General features: G+C 51.3%; 1 protein-coding gene across 1 annotated transcript; it reads left to right on the top strand.

The window, feature by feature from the left end:
• Positions 1–977: 977 nt before the first annotated feature.
• MFSD2B (MFSD2 lysolipid transporter B, sphingolipid) lies at positions 978–12913 on the top strand (the record flags this gene model as incomplete). The annotated part of the gene is made up of 14 exons (XM_079940983.1): positions 978–1090; positions 4900–5025; positions 6190–6314; positions 6845–6968; positions 7284–7362; positions 7452–7582; positions 9442–9532; positions 9649–9770; positions 10200–10283; positions 10588–10668; positions 10903–11012; positions 11368–11511; positions 11899–12069; positions 12889–12913. The coding sequence occupies exons 1-14, from the start codon at positions 1004–1006 to the stop codon at positions 12911–12913; spliced, it is 1500 nt and encodes a 499-aa protein (XP_079797109.1). The 5' UTR covers positions 978–1003.
• Between the last annotated feature and the right edge of the window lie 7063 nt (positions 12914–19976).

Here is a 19976-nt window from a genome sequence, read left to right as displayed (position 1 = left end):
TTTATATAATTATAGCCCTCCTAGTGGAGTGGTATCTTGTAGTTTTGCATTTCCCTAATGACATGAATATCTTTTCATGTGCCTTTTGTCCATTTGTCTGTCTTGGAGAAATATCTATTCAAATCCTCCACCTAATTTTTAATTGGGCTATCTTTTTACTGTTTAGTTTTGAGTTCTTTATATACTCCAGTACAAATCCTTATGATTTGCAAACATTCCTCCCATTCTGTGGGTCGTCTTTTCACTGGTTGCATAGGTTACAACACAAAGTTTTTCATTTAGATGTAGTCCAACTTATGCTTGTGGCATCCTATCTAAGAAACATTTGTCTAACCCAAGATTATGAAGATATGCTCCTGCTTTCTTCTAAGAGTTTTATAGTTTTAGCCTTTACACGTAGGTCTGTGATGGGTTTTCAGTTAATTTTTGTATATGATGTGACCCCTTCCCTTTTAAGGACCTTTCTGGGAAATTGCTTACACCACTCAGCTTTTATTCAGTGGCCAGGACTTAGTTACATGGCCATACGCATTATCTGTATGAGGCTGGAGAATGTGTATTTCGGGCATCCTGTATCAGTTTTGTAAAGAGGGTTGTAAGCCTACTCAGTCATAGTCTTAGTCTGAGCAGGTCAATGCTATTGCTTCGTTTTTCTAATGAACTTGTTTGTCGACTTTCACGAGGATTTAGCAGGCGAGATTAGCGCGAACGGCCGCTGGCTCTCACTCCCTCGGAGACCTACCCCAAGGAAAACGGTCCCGAGTGACTTGGCCAGCCTTTCCCCCGGCAAATGTGGGCTCTGGCGTTTTTCACTTCGGGAAACCGAACCCGCGCACTTCGCGGCTTCCCCGTTTTCCCGCGCGTTGCCCCTGGCCCGGGGCGCGCCCGCTAGCCCGCCCCTCTTTGCGCCGCGCCCTCTCGGCCCGGGAGCCGCCCTCCCTGCGGGGGCGGCCAGGCGATAACACCGAGGGCGACGGCCGCAGTGCGCGTGCAGCCGTGCGCAATGGCAGTGTCCCACGAAGGGACCCTGACCCCGCCAGTTGAGACGCCGCCGCACCCGCCGGAAGCGCACACCTTGGAGCCCGGTTCGGTGAGCGCAAATCAAGGGGAGCGGGGGCTGAGCCAGGCGCAGAGCGGGCGCTGGGCCGGAGGGGCCCCGGGGACCTTCCGGGCGTCTGGGCGTAGGCCTTCAGCCAGCCTCGGCAAGCCTCCAGGTTGTTGAACTGCCCCTGGTGGAGTTTTGACAGTTGAGAGCCGAGAGGCTTGAGGGTGTTCGGGAGCCCCAAAGAGAACAGGATGGGAAACCGAGTCCTAGACAAGCGAAGTAAGCTGCTGATTCCTTCACCTAGTCAGGCAGGGCCAGGGCCAGTCTAGGGCTCTTGTCCACCGCACTCCAGGTCTTCCCCAGGCCGCCTGCACCCTGGGCAGGCAGGACGCTGAGTGGTGCGCAAGGAGGCTGCCTCCCTTCCCCAGCCTCCGGGCAGGTGCTGCGGGCAGCCACAGCGACCCTCTCAAACCTGGCCTCCTCCAGGCGCCGGGCTCTCTTTGAGGAGACTGCCTCTAGAGATGTCCTTCCTGGCAACCAGGCTCCCAAGTGAGGGTAGCGGGCAGGCGGGAACCTAGGGGCGCCCTCAGCCCCTCGCATTCCCCCTCCCCCCACCCCCTGGATGGGGCTGGGGCGCATGTCATTCAGGGTGGCTGTGTTGGAGAGGAGTTAGGACGTCTGAACTTCCCTGATGAGTGCAAAAATCCACTGCCCGCCCTGTGCTCAACGCGTTCATTCTGTCTGTGGCTTCAATTCCCTATGCTGACTCAGTGCTTCCTCTCCAGCACCTCGGAGCAAAAGATTGTGGCCTCCAAGAAAGCAAGCAAGATTAAGAGGCCCTCTAGGGACTCTCACTTCCCAGGGAAATTTAGAAACTCAGGGTGAGAGGAATAGCTAGAGGGGAAACATGGTCCATGAAATGCTAGCATTTAATTCTCATAACAACCCTATGAGGTGTATTATCCCCATTTTAAATGTGAGGAAATGAAGCTCGGCACACTGAGTACCTTGTCCTGGGTCACACAGCTAGAAATGGCAGACGGAATTTGCATTCAAATTTGTCGAATTTGTCTAACTCTGAAACTTGATCTCAGGTGACTGTGAAGGGCTTATGATTTAAGTAGGTAAAACTGCCTTCCTCAAGATTCCAAGATTGTATCATATACCTAGTTTCAGCTGGAATGTCTGTTTCAAGTGCCTTCTATGTATCAGAAACTTGATAGGTATGTTTAGTGGGAAACCAGAGTCCCATTATGGAGGGGGCAGGGTGGGGGGAGAGTTATCATGTTGGATTCTGCCTGTTGTTAAGCTTTCTGGAAGTTGAAATAGCGTTCACAAAAATATCAGAAAAGGAGACCACATCCTGCCTCATGTGTGGGTAGGAAGAGTGCAGAGGACTTGATAAACCCTTATCTGGGAAGACCTTCCTTTCATTTGGGGTGTCTGGCAAGATACAAAAATGGGTGAAGCCATGGTCCTCTCCACTCCCCCTCCCATCTCCGGGCAAAAGATGAAAAAGAAGGATTCCCAGCGTCTATGGAAGAAATAGCACTTTCCACAGTGTCTTCATGGCATTTATTCTTTTAACAAATATATATATTGTCTATATGCCCAGCATTGTTCTAGGTACTGGGGACATGGTGGTGAATCAAAGTTATATAGTTCATGCTCTCAGAGAGTTTATATGCTGGTGGGGAGAGGCAGGAAATGAATAAGAATATATCCTGTAGTTAGTACAATTGAGAGAGAGATTTGGGTGGTCAGGGAAGCCCTCTCTAAAGAGATGACATTTAGGCTTCAGCCTGAATGGCAAGGAGTCAGCTCTTGCAAAGACCGGGAGGAAGAGCCTTCCAGACAGAAGGGACAGGAAGTGCAAAGGCCCTGAGGCAGCAACAGAAAAGGTCATTTTGAGTAACAAGAAGGAGGAGGCTACCATGGTAGAGCTATCTGAAGTGAGGTGGGAAAGGGAGTGGGAGCTGATTGTGTGGGTGCCTGTAGGCAATATGGGAAGGACTTGGAGTTTTATTCAAACTGTAATGGCAAGCTGTTAGAGGGTTTTAAGCAGAGATGAGGCACAATCTGATTTATGTTATGAAAAGATCAGTTGGGCTGCTGGACGGAGAGTGGATAGTAGGGAACGAGAGTAGAAGCAGAGAAGCCACTCAGGAGGCTCTCACTGATAGATTAGACAGGGGAATTGGGAAAGAGTAATCAAGGATGACTCCTAGGTTTGTGGTCTGAGCTGCTGAGTGGACATTGGAGCTATTTAATGAAATGGGGACGACAGGGTTAAGAGGTTAAGACAATGGGATGGAAATCAGGAGCTGTGTTTTGACCATGCTAAGCTGAAATGCCTGCTTGGCAACCATGTGGGGCTGTGAGTAGACAGTTTAATTTGAGTCTGGAGTTCACTGGGTAACTTAGGGATATATATATATATATATATATATGGATATACACACACACACATATATTTGGGGTCATAAGCATTACTTCATTTTAGTGGTGGGTTGGTAAACAGTCTCTCCAGAAAAACAAAACTCTGATTTTTGCTGTTTACTGATTTCTGTGGTGTAAATACTCTCACCATGGCTGATTTCAGGCTGCCAGTAACCACTGGCTTGCAAAAGTCCCGAATATTTAACCATCAGCTCCTGGAGCCATTGCCTCATTTGCTCATCAAAACATCCGGCACATATATACAATGGAATATTACTCAGCCGTAAAAAGAAACAAAATTGAGTTATTTGTAGTGAGGTGGATGGACCTAGAGTCTGTCATACAGAGTGAAGTAAGTCAGAAAGAGAAAGACAAATACCGTATGCTAACACATATATATGGAATCTAAGAAAAAAAAATGTCATGGGGGCTTCCCTGGTGGCGCAGTGGTTGAGAGTCCGCCTGCCGATGCAGGGGACACGGGTTCGTGCCCCGGTCCGGGAGGATCCCACATGCCGCGGAGTGGCTGGGCCCGTGAGCCATGGCCGCTGAGCCTGCGCGTCCGGAGCCTGTGCTCCGCAACGGAAGAGGCCACAGCAGTGAGAGGCCCGCGTACCACAAAAAAACAAAACACACACACACAAAAAAATGTCATGAAGAACCTAGGGGTAAGATGGGAATAAAGACACAGACCTACTACAGAATGGACTGGAGGATATGGGGAGGGGGAAGGGTAAGCTGTGACAAAGTGAGAGAGTGGCATGGACATATATACACTACCAAATGTAAAATTGATAGCTAGTGGGAAGCAGCCACATAGCACAGGGAGATCAGCTCGGTGCTTTGTGACTGCCTGGAGGGGTGGGATAGGGAGGGTGGGAGGGAGGGAGATGCAAGAGGGAAGAGATATGGGAACATATGTATATGTATAACTGATTCACTTTGTTATAAAGCAGAAACTAACACACCATTGTAAAGCAATTATACTCCAATAAAGATGAAAAAAAAATCCCTTGAAGTTGGCAGGAATATCCATTTGACAGATGAGGCTTAGAGAGATAAAGTGATTTATTCAAAGTCCACACAGGAAGCTGGTGGCAAATTTAGGGGCCTCCTAACCCCCAGTTCACTCTGGCTTGCTGACTTGGAGAATAAAACAGACTGCAGTAGGAAGCACTGTGGGGAAATATAAGGAAGAACTTCTCCCTGGAAATGCTTAGAGGTCATGGTTTAGGATTTTTTTTTTTTTCCTTTTTCTGTCTCACTTCCTTTTAAGATGATTTGGGACAAATTAGGACTGAGAGGTTGCTGGAAAAGCCTTCAAGACATAGGGACCTCAGGATGCTTTTGGAAGTCAGGGGGCTGGAGGGAGCTGTTGTGTGTCTGTGGGGGCTTAGCTCCTGTGTCTCCCCCAGGACAGCGGAGCTGGTCGCCTCTCATTCTGTACGAAGGTGTGCTACGGCATTGGAGGGGTCCCCAACCAGGTGGCCTCCAGCGCCATAGCCTTTTACCTGCAACTTTTCCTGCTCGATGTGGCCCAGGTGAGTGTGGGCAGCAGCCTCGGGGGCCCCCTGCTTCCATCTTCCTTGGTGTCTGGTCCTTTCACCCCACCTTTACTTCCACCCCCATCATCCTTGGTAGATGGTACTTCTGACCCAAGCCTGAGAAGAAACCAAATGCTATTGAGGGCAACCTCCTCAAGGATGTTTACTGCAGGCTGTTTGTAGTTGGAAAGTGGGAAACAACATGAATGCCCCCAAATATAGAAGTAGTTGGAAAATAAGTTGGGCTATATCCACATAATGGACTACTGTTTAGTCACTCAAAAGAATGAGTTAGATCTATACCAGTTGACTCAGAAGGATTTCCATGATGCACTGTCAAGTGAGAAAAGTTAGTTTTAGAGAAAGGTATATAAAATGATCCTATTTTAGCAAAACAAAAGCATGCCCCATATATGTGGGTGCCTGGGTATATGGATGTATATACATCTGTACATGATTAAAGGATGAGCATGGGGAAAGTAAATTCCGGAAGGATATCCGCCAGAGTGTTAATGTTGGCTATAGGAGGGAATGGTGGAGGATAGAGGGTAAACAAAAAAGAACTTTTTAATAAGGTATCCATGATTTATTTATCTGTGATTGTTTAAAATGACGCTGATACAGTCCCATTTGTGTAAAATTATAAATTGCAAATGCACATAAGGAAACGCAGGACAGGATGATCAAAATGTTGCTGGCAGTTGTCTCAGGATGGTGGGATTTCAGATGAGCTTTGCTCAGTATTTTTCTGTACTGTTTGAATGTGTTTATAATGAGTGTATCATTTATGTAATCAGAAAAATCAATAAAACGTTTTCATTGTGAAACACAAGGTCTGCCTTTGACTGTCAGCTTCAGTGCACCCTTCTTGCACTGAGCCCTTCAGGGGAAGATCTCTCAAGTCTTCTCTGAAAGTGACCGGGCATAAGTATAACAGGAACGTGCTAGGGAACAGCTATCACTCCCTCCCGCTTCTCTACTGGTGCACATACGCCCTCGGAGCTCTCTGGATTCCTGTCCTGGGGAAAAGACCAAAAAACCTTTGCACCGTGGCTCTGGCCCCTGCCAGTTTCCCAGATCTTCCTCCTGATGGGCGGGCAGGCCTAGACACCCTCTCTGACTCTGCCAGGCCTTGGCTATCCCCTCCCCTGTCCCTTACAGATCCCTGCTGCCCAGGTGTCACTTGTCCTGTTTGGAGGGAAGGTGTCTGGGGCAGCTGCCGACCCTTTGGCTGGGTTCTTCATCAACAGAAGCAGGAGGACAGGGTCTGGACGACTCATGCCCTGGTGAGCAGCCCCATGGTCCTCAGGATCCTGGCACCCACCCCTGGCTTGAGGTCACTGTGTTTGTCACATCTGCTTCTTAGTGGATGGTTAGAGGACAAGTCTGGACAGTAGGTGACAGGAATGGATTGGGTCTGACTGAGTCATGCAGGTGTTCATAGACCTCTCCCTCACCTGGTGGCACAGAGCTGGACAAACCCTCCAAGAGTCGCTGCCCTGGCCCTGGGGGTCTAGGAATGCGGCCAGGCTGAGCTGGGTGTATTGGAAGGTCTCACAGAGATGTGACTTGCCTGTGCCCCCTGGAACAGGGAATGGCACAACCCAGCCACTAAGTGCCCCAGCCTCTACTCCTGGCTACCTCCTCGCCCTCGGCCACCTCGCGCCCTCCATGGCTCCCACCCTGAAAGCCCCAGCCCAGGGCTTCTCCAGGGGCCGAGAGCTTGAACCCAGAGGGGTGAGGTTGCTCCAGGCCCAGCCTTTGCGTCCCCTGTCCTGGTGCCGCGGGGCGCTCCACCTGGGCTGTGCTTCCACAGGGTGCTGGGCTGCACGCCGTTCATTGCCTTGGCCTCCTTCTTCCTGTGGTTCCTGCCCCCCTTCACCAGCCTGCGCGGCCTCTGGTACACAGCCCTCTACTCCCTGTTCCAGGCCCTGGCAACGGTAAGCAGGTGGCCCCCTTCCTCGGCCTGGACTCCTGGAACCCCAGTGCTGGCTGGAGGCCCCTCTGAAGTGTGTGTGTGCTGGGGGTAGGGGTCCAGGTCCCTGCTGCCCACCTGCTTACCAGGTGGCCACCGACCATTAGCTTTTCTCGTGGGCTCTAGGCTGGGTGCCCCTCCTGTCCCTCAGCTCCTAACTCCGGGTTGAGGGAATCAGTGGGGATGTGCCAGCCTGGCGCAGGCCTGCCCTCGGGAAGCTGCTGGCCTGGGTTGGCAGTCTGGTGGCAGGCGCCATCCTAATCTCTGCCCGGTGCCCCAGTTCTTCCAGGTGCCCTACACGGCACTGACCATGCTCTTGACCCCCAGCCCCAGGGAGCGGGACTCGGCCACTGTGTACCGTGAGTGCAGGCAGGCGTGGGGTGCGTGGGGTGGGATGGCTCTGCCCCTGGCCCCATGAGCTGTCACCTTGCTCCACGCTGTGTCGCAGGGATGACCTTGGAGATGGCAGGGACGCTGATGGGAGCCACTGTCCATGGACTCATCGTGTCTGGTGCCCACGGGTCCCACAGGTGCAAGGAGACTGCGCTCCCGGGACAAGTGGCTGTTTCCCCCAATGCGGTGAGTGCCCAGGCTACCCAGACCCACTGGGACCCCCGCTTCGGGGTCACTTCTTTCTTCCAGGGCTGTTTCTCCCCCAGGTCTCTTCATGGTTGTTTGGGGGCTCAGCTCTGCACACCATGCCCTCTCATTCCTTCCCTGCTCCTGTAGCTGAGCCCATGCCCTCCGTCCTCCCTGCTAAATCTGCTTCTGCTGGGTGCCTTCTAAACATGGAGTCAAACAACAGATCAGCAGGCCATCTGGAGGGAGGAGGCAGACCCCAGAGAAGGGACAGGGGTGGGGAAGGGCCACAGGCAGGGACAGGGCAGAGAGAACGGTTTGGTGTCCTGGCAGAGCTCTGGGCAAAACCTGACCTATGACCAGTCCTACCCATCCCTGAACGGGTGACTGCCAACGCCAACCCCACCTCCAGTGTGAAAGGGTTAGTACTCCTTCCTGTCTCCTCAAAGCAGGTCCCTTTTCAGCAATTAGGGGACGTGCATCTATTTATCCATCAAGTTCATCTTCTATCCGCCCCCCCCACCGCCCTTTCTCCTTAAGCAAATGACATCACTCACCTCCACCAACATTTGGGAATTAATGGTATGAGAATAATACTACCAACACCCATGGTTCACCACCCGTAAGAAAACATTACAATGAAGTCCTTGTGTACCCATCCATCCCCAGACCCATCTGTAGCCCAGCTACAGAATTTGCCTGAGTACAGAGCAAAGTGAAGCTGTAGAGCCCCAGAGAGGGCGGGGAAGTCAGTTTCCCCTTCCCATGGTCTACTGCCCCAATCTAGGGATTGCCTGAATCAGGGTCGGGGAGAGACTCTGCCCAGTTGCCCTCAAACCCCATCATGGTGCTACGAGCCTGGGATCAGAGGGATTGTGACCTGCAGATTCACCCTCCCCGCTTCCACGCCTAGGCCCCACTGAGGCCTCTACAAGTGCCCTCCCCAAAGCTACTGGGTCACTGTCTGGGTGAGGGTGGAACAGAGGGTGGCAGTGGCCTTGGGTTGGAGAGCAGGAGGCTGGGCGGGGCCTGGGATGCCAAGAAGTAGGGAGCAGGAGACTGAGAACCATCCCCACCCCGGAAGGCGAAGCCTCGTGTGAGCCAAGGCGAGTAGCATTCAGGTGCCTCTTGGTAGTTCCAGCTCTGTTGTTCCACTGACTTCACTTACAAAACACAAATTCATAGATAAAATCATCACGAATTTCAAGACAGCAGAGCATTAACTCCCAAGTGCAGTGCCTTCTGAATGTGGGACCCTGTGCAACGGTGCTGGATCCACACTGGTGAAGCCCTGCCCATCTCCCTCTTTCTTCCCCCACCAAAGGCAACCCCTATCCTGAATTGGGTGACTGGTACTCTCATGCATGCCTTAAATGTATTTTATTACATAAGTGTCTTCCTCTGAATGCTAGGTAGCACCGTTCTGGTTTTGACGTTTATCTGCGTCATCATGCGTCACACTGTCTACTCATGGATCTGTCTCCCCACCCACTCCAAGCCCCTTATTGTGGATGCACAGGATCACTTATTCATCACCGTAACCGCAGGGTCTAGCATGCAGAAATCAGCCCCAATGAACGTTTGCTTAAAAAAAGAGAGAGAGAGAGAGGCGAAGGGGGCTTAGACCCATGGTGGCATGGATGCTTGCAGGAGGCAGAGGGTCAGCAGAAGGACCACTCTGGGCCCTTAGATCTCCCTCTCCTGCTGCGCTGGTTGGGAGGAGGGGCACCCAGCATCCTTGGGCTTGGGCTGAGGGTCCCTGTGCTCCCATTGGGAGGTACTCCTGCCCGGCCCCTGGGTATCCCCACCTCCGTGGGTTGGAGACATCACCCCCACTGAAGTTCTGTCCTGTCCCACAGACTCGTCTCTACTCCATTGCAGCCACTGTGGTTGCTGTGACTTACCCCGTGTGCAGTAGTTTGCTCTGCCTGGGGGTGAAGGAGCGACCAGGTAGGTGCGGGGTGCAGGCAGAGTGTGGGAAGCAGAAGCTGCGGCCGGGCTCCTCTTGGGCGTGGGTTTTGGTTTTGAACTCCACCAAGCCAAGATGTCCCCTTCCTGTGTTGCAGATGCTTCTGCCCGAGCCTCCGGCCAGGGCCTGAGCTTCCTGGCTGGGCTGCGGCTCACAGTGCGGCACCCGCCCTACCTGAAGCTGGTCATCTCCTTTCTGTTCATCTCAGCAGCCGTTCAGGTACCTCTGGCCAGGCTGATCCCCACTGGCTTGGCTCTGGCCATACTGACCCTGCGTAGGTTCAGGTGTCTCTCGTCCCCACCGCACCAGAGAGAAACCAGTGGCTGGCAAGTGCTGGGCAAGGCTGGTGCTGGGAGGAGAGGAACCTACCTAGAGCCTGTGGGGCTGGGGAGGGTCAGGGCCCAGACACCAGGAAGCTGACGCTGTCTGGGGTGGTTCTCAGCCCTGCTGGGGGGCGGGACAAGGAATGGCGTTTATACCCGTGTCAGCGATAAGCGTCCTTCGTTGGGGAGGGGACTGCGTGATGGCGGTAGGAACTGGACGCTTGAGATCCCAAAGGGGAGGCCAGACTTGAGACCTTGGCCTTGCCCTTGACTTCCACGTTTCTGCCATTTCCCATACACGCCCACTTCCTGTCGACCTCTTCAGGTGGAGCAGAGCTACCTGGTCCTGTTCTGTGCACACGCCTCCCGGCTACATGACCATGTGCAGAGCCTGGTGCTAACCATCCTGGTGAGGGGACCTGGGGCGGTAGAGGCAAGGGCGCTCAGGGGCCTGAGTTGGGGATGTGTGACCCTTGACGTGACACATGTGACCGGACTTCCGATGGTCAGGGTTCTGGACTCTGCTGTGGTCTTGGTCACCTGCATTTCAGCAGAGGGTAGAATTGGGGCCAGGGTCATAAAGTTCACAGCCACTGTTTCCAAACAGGTGGCAAGGTCAACATCGAGCATCCCTCCTAAAAGGCAGGGCTTTGAGGGCCTGGCAGAGGCGCAGGCGGCGTGTCCTGGGCTGTGATGATTCTGTCCGCTCACAGGTCTCGGCAGTGCTGAGCACCCCGATGTGGGAGTGGGTTCTGCAGCGATTTGGGAAGAGGATGTCGGCCTTCGGGATCTTTGTGAGTGAGGCAGGAAGCAAGGCCTGGAGGGATTTGGTGGGGGGGGAGGCGGTGACCTTGGAGCCTAAGCCTCCTGGGGGCCGGCAGGGCCGCGTCTATATTCACCGCGTGCTCAGTGCCTAGCAGGGGACCAGGCGCAGGGGGTCATCAGTAGAGCGGTGAGTGTGTGAATCAAAGAGCAGTTGAGCTGGGGGGTGCAGGTGGAGGGAGCAGCTAGTGTGTCTGTCTCCCTAGGGGATGGTGCCATTTGCAATCCTGCTGGCTGCTATGCCCACAGCACCCGTGGCATACGTCGTGGCCTTTGTATCTGGCGTGAGCATTGCCGTGTCCTTGCTGCTACCCTGGTAGGCTGGGTGAAGGGAAATGGGAGTGGGAGCCTCACGTCCTTCCTACTGGGTATCCCTCCTTCACACCAACCTGCTATCCCAGGCCTTGTGCACGGGCTGCGCTGGGGAGGCGCTCTCCCCCTTGCAGGAGATGGAGGCTGCCAGCACCATCTGTGGAGCCCTCCTGAAAGAGCACCAGGCGGCAGGAACGGTGGACAGCTGTGTGTTGGGGAAATATTGCCTGACTCTGTGGGTCGGTCCTGGGCAGCGGGGACCCAGGGGTGAATCTGACTCACTCTCTGTCCCCAGAGAGCTCCCAGGCTGGTGGCTGTCGAGGGGATAAAAGGGATAATTCTGCAGCCCCCTCCCCCAGGTCCATGCTTCCAGATGTGGTGGATGAATTCCAGCTGCAGCACCAGCACGGCCCAGGGCTGGAGACCATCTTCTACTCATCCTATGTCTTCTTCACCAAGCTTTCAGGTGCAGGCGCCCTGGGCATCTCCACTCTCAGCCTGGAGTGAGTCACAGAGCTGGGCTGTACCAGAGGCACAAAAGACTAGCGGCGTGGGAAGCAGAGGGCAGAGTCCCCCACCTTAGCCAGCCAGGGGTCACCCGTAGGTCCGGAGAGTGTGTGGGAACCTCCACCCTACTTTCTCTGTGCACATGACTGGGAGGGGCCCTTCTTGGTGGCTGTACCCCTTCTGAAGCCTCTGCTTCCCACATCCTCAGCTTTCTCTGAACTCCTCCCTGGTCTGTTCGTTCCCTCACACTCCGTCCCCCATAGTTAGGCTGATGTGTCCAGGAAACTATCCAAGTTTCAGGATAGCGTGGTGGTTGGGCATTTGGGACCCCTCCGTCAGGAAGCCAGGCTCTGAGCTGGATGCATGGGCTGGTGTTTCCCCAGCTTTGCGGGGTATGAGTCAGGAGCCTGCAAGCAGGCGGAACAGGTGGTGGTGACCCTCAAGGTCCTCATCGGAGCCATGCCCACCTGCATGATCCTCATCGGTCTGTGCATCCTCATGGTCGGCCCCACTCCAAAGGTGCCAAGTCGGAACAGCTCCCGCTCCCTTGGGAGGTAGGCACCTCTCGCACACGGGTATACACAGGAGGGCCGCCAACACCCGGGAGGCATGCAGATGTGCACGGCTCTCATTTGGTCACCTCCACCTGATGTCCCACAACCATGGCAGTCAGTCTTAGTGGGCCCCAAACCGAATCTATCTTCTTCCCCAATCGCTGCTCCTGCTGTGCTCCGGTCCCGGTGGATGGCACCACCCTCTAGCCTGGGAGCCGAAACCTGGGAGCCATCTTCCACTCTCCCCCCCGCAGGCTGCACCGAGCAGCTCTCTCTGACCTTGTTCTTCCCCCTGCGAACCGCCGATCCCACTGCCCAAGGGTGATCTGCTCACTGTCTGGCTTTCGCAATAGACTGTGGGGACCTTGAAAGCTGGGTCTGTTTTCTTCATTTTTGCGTCCCAAGAGCTCAGCCCAGAGCCTGAGGCCAAGCGGCGCTGCAGTATCAACACGTCTGGTCCAGCAGACGTTCACGAGCCTTGTCCACGTTTTTGCCGACGCTCACGCGTTTACAAACACGAGTCCATGTAGATACAGAGGACCACGCACGATAGGCAGGAAGTGGCTTTGTCATGGGTCTCTCACTGCTTGCTGTGGACGGCCTGGGACTCCAGCCCATCTTACTGAGATCATGCGCTACACTCGGGGAATAACAGGTGGATGGGGAACTGCTTGGTGGGACTCGGAAGAACAGAGTTTTAGCTTCATTCACAGGGTTGAGAAGGGGAGGAGCTGCTAGAGAGACAAGGAGCAGCCACTGACACTTCCACGGGGCCCCACCCACCTCATCCTTCCCTTTGGCTTCTTCCCTTTCCAACAGGAGGACCAGCTACAGCCTCGCTTGAATTTGAGACTCCTGTGAGCTGGAACGGCCGGAGCAGCGTCTTCTGGGCTCCAAGTCCCCCTTCTCAGCCCTTCAGCACCCCTGCTTCACAGTTTACACACGACCCATCTTTTCCCCTGGGATATGGCATCTTCGGTGACTCTCCTGAAGGGAGTGGCCTGGGCTCCAGGACCCCCGCCTGTCATGTCTTGCCTGTTGACTGCAGGACATCTCAGATAGGCCTGTGCCCCTGACTACCCAGCTCCAGGCAACCTGTGACCTGGAAAGCATACCAGTAGCAACTATTCCTGGAAAAAGGAAGCCCCTACCAGCTTGGTCTGCAGACTTCCTGTGGGAGCACCAGGCCCACCAACCTGCTTGGATGGCAAAGCTACCTGACAGGACAGACACACAGAACTCGTTTCCCCTGATGTTCCACTGGATGTCTGAGAGAGGCTGACAGCACGTGAGTGGGCAGAGTGGGGACAGACGGACATGCTGGGATGTCCAATTAGGAGAGAGACAGATGCAGCGAGGCCAACAGACCCCAGAGGGAGCGAATGGGGCCAGTGGTGGGGATAGACTGAGCAAGACATGAGGTGTTTCCTTCCCTTTGTACAGCTAAGTTGATGACACTGTTTCTAGAAGTGGACATTGACTGACGTTGAGCCACCGAAGACCCATCATTTTTATGAACAAAAGTTATTTTTGCGGAAATATTTTTCTGAAAGTTTATCTTTTTTTTTTCTGGCTGTGCCTCACCACATGCGGGATCTTAGATTCCCCAACCAGGGATGGAACCCATGCCCCCTGCAGTGGAAGTGCGGAGTCTTAACCACTGGGCGGCCAGGGAAGTCCCCTGAAAGTTTATCTTATAAAAGCACAGGAACCACCGTTTTCTAGAGGACATGTCTTCGGGAAGGAAAGATCCACTGAGATTTATTTTTTCAGAAACAAATTAAAGGGTTTATCTTCTATTGAGTCTGTAAAATTTGCCTGTGGCCAGCCTTCTCACCCCACCTCCTGGGAAAGCCCTGTCCCGAGGAGGGAAGGGGAGGGTGCCTGATGTCACTGAAACTGGCTATGGCCCATCAGCCATATGTCCCAGAGTCTGCATTTCCTCAGACCAGAGATGCCGTGTGGGAGGTGGGTTCCTTCCTTCCTTTGGAAGAGAAGAAAAGTTGAGACTCGATAGTGGCCAGGTGGCTCTTGTGGGTTTGGGGCCTGGGGAAGAGTTGAGGAACCTGTGGGGACCCTGATGCCCCAGCAACTCCTCCTAGAGAAGCCCAGATACCTCAAGGGAGACCAGGAGGTGCAGACCTGCCCCCCACATTTCTCCCAGCCCCTGGCTCAGTCCCCTCCTGAGCCCACTGCCCAGGGCTAGGCCCCCTTCCACTTCCTCTTTAGACCTCTGGCTGCCTCTTAGGTGTGAGATTAGGTGCGAGGTCTAAGACGGCCAGAGCTCAGACACGCTCAGGCAGGATGTGCCCCTCAGAGCTTAAAGTGTTCAGCTTCCTCTACAAATGCTATAGCACAAGAAGGAACCTGACCTCAGAGAGAGAGTACAGAGTGTGACCCAGTCTGTCTGATACCTGAACTTTCTGGCCCCGTGACACTGACATGGGCATCTGATCCTTGAGGTCACAGGGCCCTAGAGAAAGAGCTGGGCTCGGTCTCTTCCTTGTCCACCTGACTGGTTCAGGAAGGGGCTGACAGGAAGCTCTGCTCACCCCCCGCCGTGCACAGGCGCACACACCACACACATACCTCACACACTGCACACTCACACATACGTACACATACAGAACAGTTTCTTAACACTGGAAGATCACTTGCCCTGTGGAGACAGTACCTGTTATGACCGAAGGCCAGGTAGTTTCTACCATGTTATGTTATGCTGTGCTTTGGAAACCTGGGCAACGCAGGTGGGATCAGAGCTTGTGCCACATTTTATGTTACCTATACTATTTCCCGGGAGTGCAGTCTCAAGGATCAGAGCTTCACGGTACAAAGACAGCTGCAGGGGGCCACCTCTGGGGGTTAGGGGTTAGATCTCAGAGACAGGAGGTAATCATGGGCTGGCCAAAAGGTATTCCATTTCTTCTTCATAGCAGCCCTATGAAGCAGGTACTATGATTCTCATTTTCAGATGAGGAAACAGGCTTAAAGAGATTAAGCAACTTGCCTACGATCAGTTGGTGGTAGAAACGGTCTTGTACCCAAGTTGGCCCGATTCCAAAGCTTGTGGAGCTATCCAGGGCTTAAAATAGTTTTTGGAGGTATGGCTGACCCAGGACTTCGGTATCACAGGACCACTCCTCCTCTGAAACCAAACGCCAGCATCCCTGCCTCTGACTCTATGCTTCGATTCCACTGTAATTCCATTAATCCTACTCTTCGACCTTCGGCTCACATTTGCCCACTGAGCTCACCCCATATCCACGTCCCTCTCCTGACACCCACCCTCCTCAGAGCCCATCCTCCTGTTTCAGAGGAAGAAGATCTCTCCTTACCACCACGGCCAGCCCTGGGCCTATTGCCGGCAAAGGCAGACATCTCCCCTTGCCCCTTCCCTCTCCACGACCTTTTCCATCTCCACTTAAATCCAGGAGAGCATGCCATCCACTTGCTCAAGACCCTCTCAGCCCCACCCCTGCATCCCATCAACAGTCCCTCAAGGTCTCACAAGATCAGGTCCCTCCTGAAGTATCACTTCCTCAGGGAGGCCTTTCCTGCTTCCCCACAATCGCCTGCTCCACCCCGTCTCTACGCTCCACCCACTTTGCTTGTGCTCAGTAGAACCCACCTCCACATACAACTATATAGTTCTCAACGGCTTTCTTGTTTATTGCTTGACACCCCTGTTAAAACAGAAATGTCATGAGGGCAGGGACTTTGACCGCTACCTCCTCAGTGCCCAGAAGTGAACGTTCAACAGGAATAAATGTTTGCTAACTGAACAAGTGAATGTCCATGGGGCCCTCATCCTCAAACAAACAAAAACAGCCTTTCCTGTTCCCTTCACTTTCTCCTCCTCTTCAAATAATCGGTTTACTCTCCTCCCGCCACCCCGCTCCACAGCATTGTCTCCTGTCTCCTGACCCTCACCTGCCATTCCCTCCTTTTTTTGCGTGTGATTTTTTAAAATAAATTTTTTTAAAAATCTTTATTTTTGGCTGTGTTGGGTCTTCGTTGCTGCGAAGCTTTCTCTGGTTGCGGTGCGCGGGCTTCTCATTGCGGTGGCTTCTCTTGTTGTGGAGCACGGGCTCTAGGCATGCAGGCTCAGTAGTTGGGCTCATGGGCTCTAGAGCGCAGGCTCAGTAGTTGTGGCGCACGGGCTTAGTTGCTCTGCGGCATGTGGGATCTTCCTGGACCAGGGCTTGAACCCGTGTCCCCTGCAATGGCAGGCGGATTCTTTTTTTTTTTTTTTTTTTGTGGTACGTGGGCCTCTCACTGTTGTGGCCTCTCCCGTTGCGGAGCACAGGCTCCAGACGCGCAGGCTCAGCGGCCATGGCTCACGGGCCTCAGGTGGGATCTTTAGTTGAGGCATGTGAACTCTTAGTTGCAGCATGAGGGATCTAGTTCCCTGACCGGGGATCGAACCCAGGCCCCCTGCGTTGGGAGCACGGAGTCTTAACCACTGGACCACCAGGGAAGTCCCTCCATTTATTTCATGAAAGAAATGTGTACACTGTTACCTACATGTTGGGACAGGTCTGATGATTAGGTGGGGTAACACTGACCAAGGAAACCTCAATCACAGGTAGCCATAATGCTGTCCGTGCTTCTTCAAAACCCTGTCCTCCTTGGCTCCCTTACCTCCCTCCCGGTTCTCCTCCACCATCTCTGACCATGCATTTTCTGACTTTTCCGTTGCTTCTTCCTTTGATGCTCTGTGGTCATCTTGGGCTTCCCAGGGCCAGTGATTTCATTCACTACCACCACCTCTACCCCACTCTATTTCCAACCCTGAGCTCTCTGCTGACCTTCAGGTCCCCAGAATCAAAGATCAGATGCCCATCTCAGTGTCTTCCAGGCAGTTAAAACATCACATGTCCAAAATGGACTCCTCACCTTCTCCCCACCTACGTTCTGTCTCCTGCATTTTCGGTGAATTTACGTCAGCATCTATCCAGTCACCAAAACCCAAAACTTGGTCTCTTCTTAGTTTCCTTTCTCTCCCATTCACTCCACCACCCCATTCCCCATATACACCGAGTACGGATTAAAGCAAGGGAAAGTGTTGCAATTTGTGGGTTCTACCATTATCAAATGGTAGAAGTTATTTGAAATTTAACAGAAAGCTGTAACACCAGATATGGATGGGTGTGGCTCATAACACACACAGCAAACTGATGTAGCTGATCGTTAGGTGTTTGAGATGTGTATATATGTGTATCTATATATATGTTTGTGTATCCCTATGGGACTCAGTTCAGCTGGGTACAGTTTTCTGTGTTCACCTAGTGTTTCTTAAGGACAAAACTGGTACACAAGCAACAGGAAATTCAAGTTATGCTCTAATAGTTCCCTAATATAACAATTGTGTCGGAACAAATTTGTTTTCAAAACAAACATTGTAACAGAATTGAGTGTATATGTGTCTGGGTGTAAATATACAGAAATCCTAAATGGTCCCATAAATATTAAAGGAATAAAATAAGTATTTTAAAACATTCCCACAAAGAAAAGACCAGATCCAAAGTCTATCAAACATTCAATCAAGGATCATTCCTATCTTATGAAAACTTTTCCAGGGAACAGAAAAAGGCATACTGAGCAACTCATTATACCAGGCCAGAATAAGCTCGAAACCAAAACTAGACAAGCAAAAGCGAACAGAAAAGAAATCTGCAGGTTAATCTTACTTATGAACATAGAAGCAAGAATCCAAAACAAAATATTAGCAAACTGGGTCTGGCAATGTCTAAAAAATAAATACATCATGAACATGGTGTATTCCAACAATGCAAAGTTTGTTTAATGTTAGAAAAATCCATCAAGTGATATTCACCACATTAACAGATTAAGGGAGGTAAAAATTACAGTCTCAATAGATACAGAAAGAACCATTTGATAAAAATCTAACACCCATTTATGATAAAAGTACTTAAAAACCAAGAAGAAAAGGAAATTTTTAAACATAAGAACGTGTACGGCTTCCCTGGTGGCGCAGTGGTTGAGAGTCCGCCTGCCGATGCAGGGGACACGGGTTCATGCCCTGGTCTGGGAAGATCCCACATGCCACGGAGTGGCTGGGCCTGTGAGCCATGGCCGCTGAGCCTGCGCGTCTGGAGCCTGTGCTCCACAACAGGAGAGGCCACAACAGTGAGAGGCCCATGTACCGCAAAAAAAAAAAGGGTATCTACCAAAAACCTAGGGCTAACATCACTTTTAAGGATGAAACAGTTCCTTTAAAATCAGGAATAAGGAAAAGATGCCCACTATCCACAAAATTTTCATTATTTGTGAATGATATGATTGCCTACATAGAAAACCCAAAGAATCTACAGATAAATTATTAGAATTAATAAGACAGTATAGCAAGGTAGTTGGATATAAAATTAACAAAAAAGAATTGCACTTTATATGCAACACTTATATAATTTTTTAAAAATACCATTCACAGGGCTTCCCTGGTGGCGCAGTGGTTGAGAGTCCGCCTGCCGATGCAGGGGACGCGGGTTCGTGCCCCGGTCCGGGAAGATCCCACATGCCGCAGAGCGGCTGGGCCCGTGAGCCATGGCCGCTGAGCCTGCGCGTCCGGAGCCTGTGCTCCATGACGGGAGAGGCCACAACAGTGAGAGGCCCGCGTACCGCAAAAAAAAAAAAAAAAAAAAAAAAAATCATTCACAGTAGCAACAAAAAATATCAAGTACCTAAGAATAAATGAATAAAATGTGGAAAAACTTCTGCTTCTGGCCATGATGGAGCGGTAGAGACCAGATCTCACATCTTGGCTGGTTTGTTAAAAAACAAACAAACAACAAAAAGAACTGGACAGAATATATGAAACAACAGTTTTCAAGGCAGTGGCATCAGGCAACAAAGGAGGAATCTCTAAGAGAAGGGAAACAAATGAAGTGAAATTTACAACTGCCCCAGTTTACTGCCTTGAGAATTTCCAGATGACAGTGAAGAGAACCAATTTAGAGCCCAGAGGGCTCCCTGAGTTGAGAAGACCGGCTGGAAGAGACCAAAGTGGCTAGAGTTTGCAGGACAGAATAGTGGAGGAGTGAGCTACTCCTCAAGAGAAAACTCGGGAGATCTACAGAAGGTCCTACTCAAGTACCCAACAGAATGTTGATTAAAGAAATAAATGTGAAAGACAAAACTTTCATAAAAGGAAAGATAAATGTGACTTCATTACATTGTAAATCGTTTACTTCAATAAAAAAAAGTGACTTCATTAAAATTAATTATGTTTGTTCAATAAAACACACCATCAAGGAAGAGAAAAGACAAGTCACAAACTGGGTGAAGGTATTAGCCACATACTAAACAACACCTAGAATATATAAAGAATCCCTACAACTTGGTAACATAATATTGTAAATCAACCATACTTCAATTTAAAAAAAGAAGAGAATTCTTACAACTTGACAAGAAAAAGACAACCCAATAGAAATTTGGGCAAAAGACAAGAACAGGCATTTTGCAAAAGAGAAAACTGGAATGGCCAATAAACACATGAAAGATGCTCAATTTCACTGTTGGTCCAGAAGTAAAAATCAGGTTAAAGGAGAAACCATTTATAACTATTGGAGGGTCATAAATTAAGAACCCTTGAGCCTTAGAGCAATAGGAGCTGTTGGGAATGAAGACTGATGTAATCACCTTGGAAAATAACTTGAATTTACATACACCCTGTGCTCCAGCAATTCCACCTCTAGATAAAAGGCCCTAGAGGGACTTTTCAAACACCTGCATCAGGAGACATTTAATAAGAATATTCAAAGCAATATTGTTTATAATCACAAAAATAGAACCAGGGAACAATCCAAATGTGCACAGCAAGAAAACGGATAAATTGTGGTAACTTAAAACAATGAAAGCAATAGAACATACACATAACAAGTATGAAC

This window comes from Stenella coeruleoalba (assembly GCF_951394435.1).
Source record: "Stenella coeruleoalba genome assembly, chromosome: 13".
In the NCBI taxonomy this organism is placed as follows: Eukaryota; Metazoa; Chordata; class Mammalia; order Artiodactyla; family Delphinidae; genus Stenella; species Stenella coeruleoalba.
The sequence above is the reverse complement of the archived record's forward strand: the minus strand, read 5'-3'. Positions and strand labels throughout refer to the sequence as shown.